Source organism: Phyllostomus discolor, chromosome 2 (genome assembly GCF_004126475.2).
Source record: "Phyllostomus discolor isolate MPI-MPIP mPhyDis1 chromosome 2, mPhyDis1.pri.v3, whole genome shotgun sequence".
In the NCBI taxonomy this organism is placed as follows: domain Eukaryota; kingdom Metazoa; phylum Chordata; class Mammalia; order Chiroptera; family Phyllostomidae; genus Phyllostomus; species Phyllostomus discolor.
The window spans coordinates 11,186,825-11,189,396 of record NC_040904.2 but is presented as its reverse complement, the minus strand read 5'-3'; the positions used below and the strand labels follow the sequence as shown (position 1 = coordinate 11,189,396).

The 2,572-nt window shown below is 41.2% G+C and overlaps 1 protein-coding gene across 1 annotated transcript; it reads left to right on the top strand.

Moving 5' to 3' along the window:
- Positions 1–6: 6 nt before the first annotated feature.
- On the top strand, positions 7–972 carry LOC114490730 (vomeronasal type-1 receptor 3-like). The gene is given in 2 exon segments (XM_028504774.2): positions 7–264; positions 267–972. Coding segments are annotated over 2 exon segments (792 nt in total). The 5' UTR covers positions 7–44; the 3' UTR covers positions 839–972.
- The last annotated feature ends 1,600 nt before the right edge of the window (positions 973–2,572 follow it).

Genomic DNA, 2,572 nt, shown 5'->3' with positions numbered 1-2,572 from the left:
GTGCTGTCCTTGGCTGGAAGATCTAAGAGAGACAGACACACGGTATGTCCAGAGACACCCTGTTTGGGATCCTCCTCACCATTCAGACTGGTACTGGTTTCCTGGGGAACTCCTTGCTGTTTGCTTTATACATGCACACCTTCTTCTCTCTGCCACGCAAGAAGAAGCCTGCTGATGGGATCCTTGCCCACTTAACTTTGGCTAATGCCCTGACCCTTCTATTCAGAGGGTTTCCAAGTATAATTAGTTCCTTTGGAATGAGTCCTAGATAGGTGACACCGGGTGTAAAATAGTTCTCTACACTCAGAGAGTTACCCGGAGTATTTCTCTGTACACAACCTCCCTCCAGAGCACATTGCAGGCAGTGACCATTGCTGTCCGTGGTTGTAAGTGGGCGGGGCTCAAGAACAACATCTCTACACTCATTCAACCCTCCATATTTCCCTGCTGGGTCATCAGCATGGTCATCTATTCTGAGATTATCTTAAGAGTTGTGGCCAACAGGAATAAAACTGATGTTACATCTGGGTATTATGGGTTTTTTTGGAAGGTCAGTACATATGATCACCAGGTAGCCGTGACATTTCTCAGTACAGTGCTCATTCAGGATGTGCTCTTTTTCTCCCTAATGGCGTGCAGTGGCATCTACATGGTGACCGTCCTTTCCAGACACCCCAAAGTAGCTCGGCTCATCCGCAGTAGTGTCCACCCCTCACGAAGCTCTCCTGAGCACCGAGCCACCCACGTCACCCTCAAGCAGGTTTGCTGTTTCATTTTCTTTTACTGGACCAACAGCTTTCTTACTGCTTATTCACAGTTTGGAAATAAGAGGAATTGAAAACTGCAGAATGTTAATACCTTTATTTCTACATGTTACCCAACCATCTGTCCTTTTGTACTGATGAAAAATGAGAACAGGATTGCCAGAATGCATTTCATGAATAGAAGAACCAGAATTTTCTTTTCTCAAAGTAAGTTAAATGATCCTATGAACAGTCCTCTGTATTTGTCTTCACAACATGATTCATTTATATGTGTCCAGAGTCACTACGTTATCAACGACCTCATGAATATATTTAGTCCCCATTGTGCTGAGTTAACAGGAAGTAAAATCAATGCATTGTCCATTTATGAAACTTTTTAGACATTATATGTAACATTTAGTGTTTAGAATAACACTGTTCTACGTGATTGAAGCTTTAAAACAATAGCATATGTAATCTATGGTGTTTTCTAATATTGGAAACTTTATAAAATCATAAAATTATAAAAACTAATAAACCACTCAAAGGGCAGTGTTTTCTTTTGAATGTAAGTTCATTATAACCCTAAGTTAGGTGATGAAATATATGTGTGTGTTAAATTGTACTCTACACTTTAGTATGTCAGAAATAATTTTGGTTTAGTTTTTTAAAGCTAAATTCTTTAGATGTGTATATCAATTCAGAAATGCCTTCAAACTTGCAATAATTATTTACCTACAGTGAGGTAGAGCAGGGACACTGAGAGATAAACACCATTTTTCATGAAGACTGTTGACCACACAGGCAAACTATGTCTTTGAATATTCAAGATTCAAAGAACAAAGGGACCAAAAGGTCCATGCTCTAGACCTAGGGACGCCCTCTGGGCAGAGACAGATTGAAGGGCTTCTCAGTGTTACCTGTTCCTCCAAGGGGCGCATGCTAACATGCAGAATAGCGGCAGTGTCTTTGTCAGTCCCTTTGGTCTTCAGGTGAGGGGTCAAGTTTAAGTTCAGGTTCAGGTTTGAGGTTAGTGTCAGAGTCCAGTTTGGAGTTTGCATTCGGGTTAGGATTAGAGTTGGGGTTGGTGTAGGGACCAGGGTCAGAGTTAGGGTTAGAGTTGAGGGTGCAGATTTCGGCTGGGGATAGGGCTGAGTATATGGCTTAATGTGAGAGGTTATGGTTGGGTTTGGTGTTAGGGTTTGGGTTAAGGTAGAGTTTGATTTCTTTCTTGCTTGTGCTTTTGACTTCATGTTTAAGAAGGTTTTGCCAAATAAAGATTATTTTGTTTTCCCTCTGTTTTGTTATATAGTTTTATAGATTTCCTCCTACCTTTGGAAATGAGATGTTTTGTTTCACTTTTAAACTTAGGTTCCAATTTTCTTTTTTTTTTCATTCTTCACCCAAGAACATGCTTATTGATTTTAGAGAGATGGGAATAGAGAGACAGAGAGAGAAAGGCAGAGATAGAGGGAGGGAGCGAGAGAGAGAAGGAGACAGAGAGAGAGGGTGGGAGAGAGAGGAGGGGAGAGAGGCAGAGAGAGAGAGACATCAATGTGAGAGAGGAACGACGATGGACCCCTCTCAAATACACCCTGACTGTAGACTGAATCTGCTACATAGGCATGTGCCCTAACTGAGAATGGAAACCACCACCTTTCAGTCTGTGGGACAATACCCAACCCTCCGAGCTACAATATCGCAATAATATAAAACTAACCTGATTTCTAAAACAGACTAAAGACTTAATAGACATTTCTCCAAAGAGGACATATGAATGGCCAATAGCAATAGGAAAAAATGCTCAACACCACTAATCATCAGAGAAA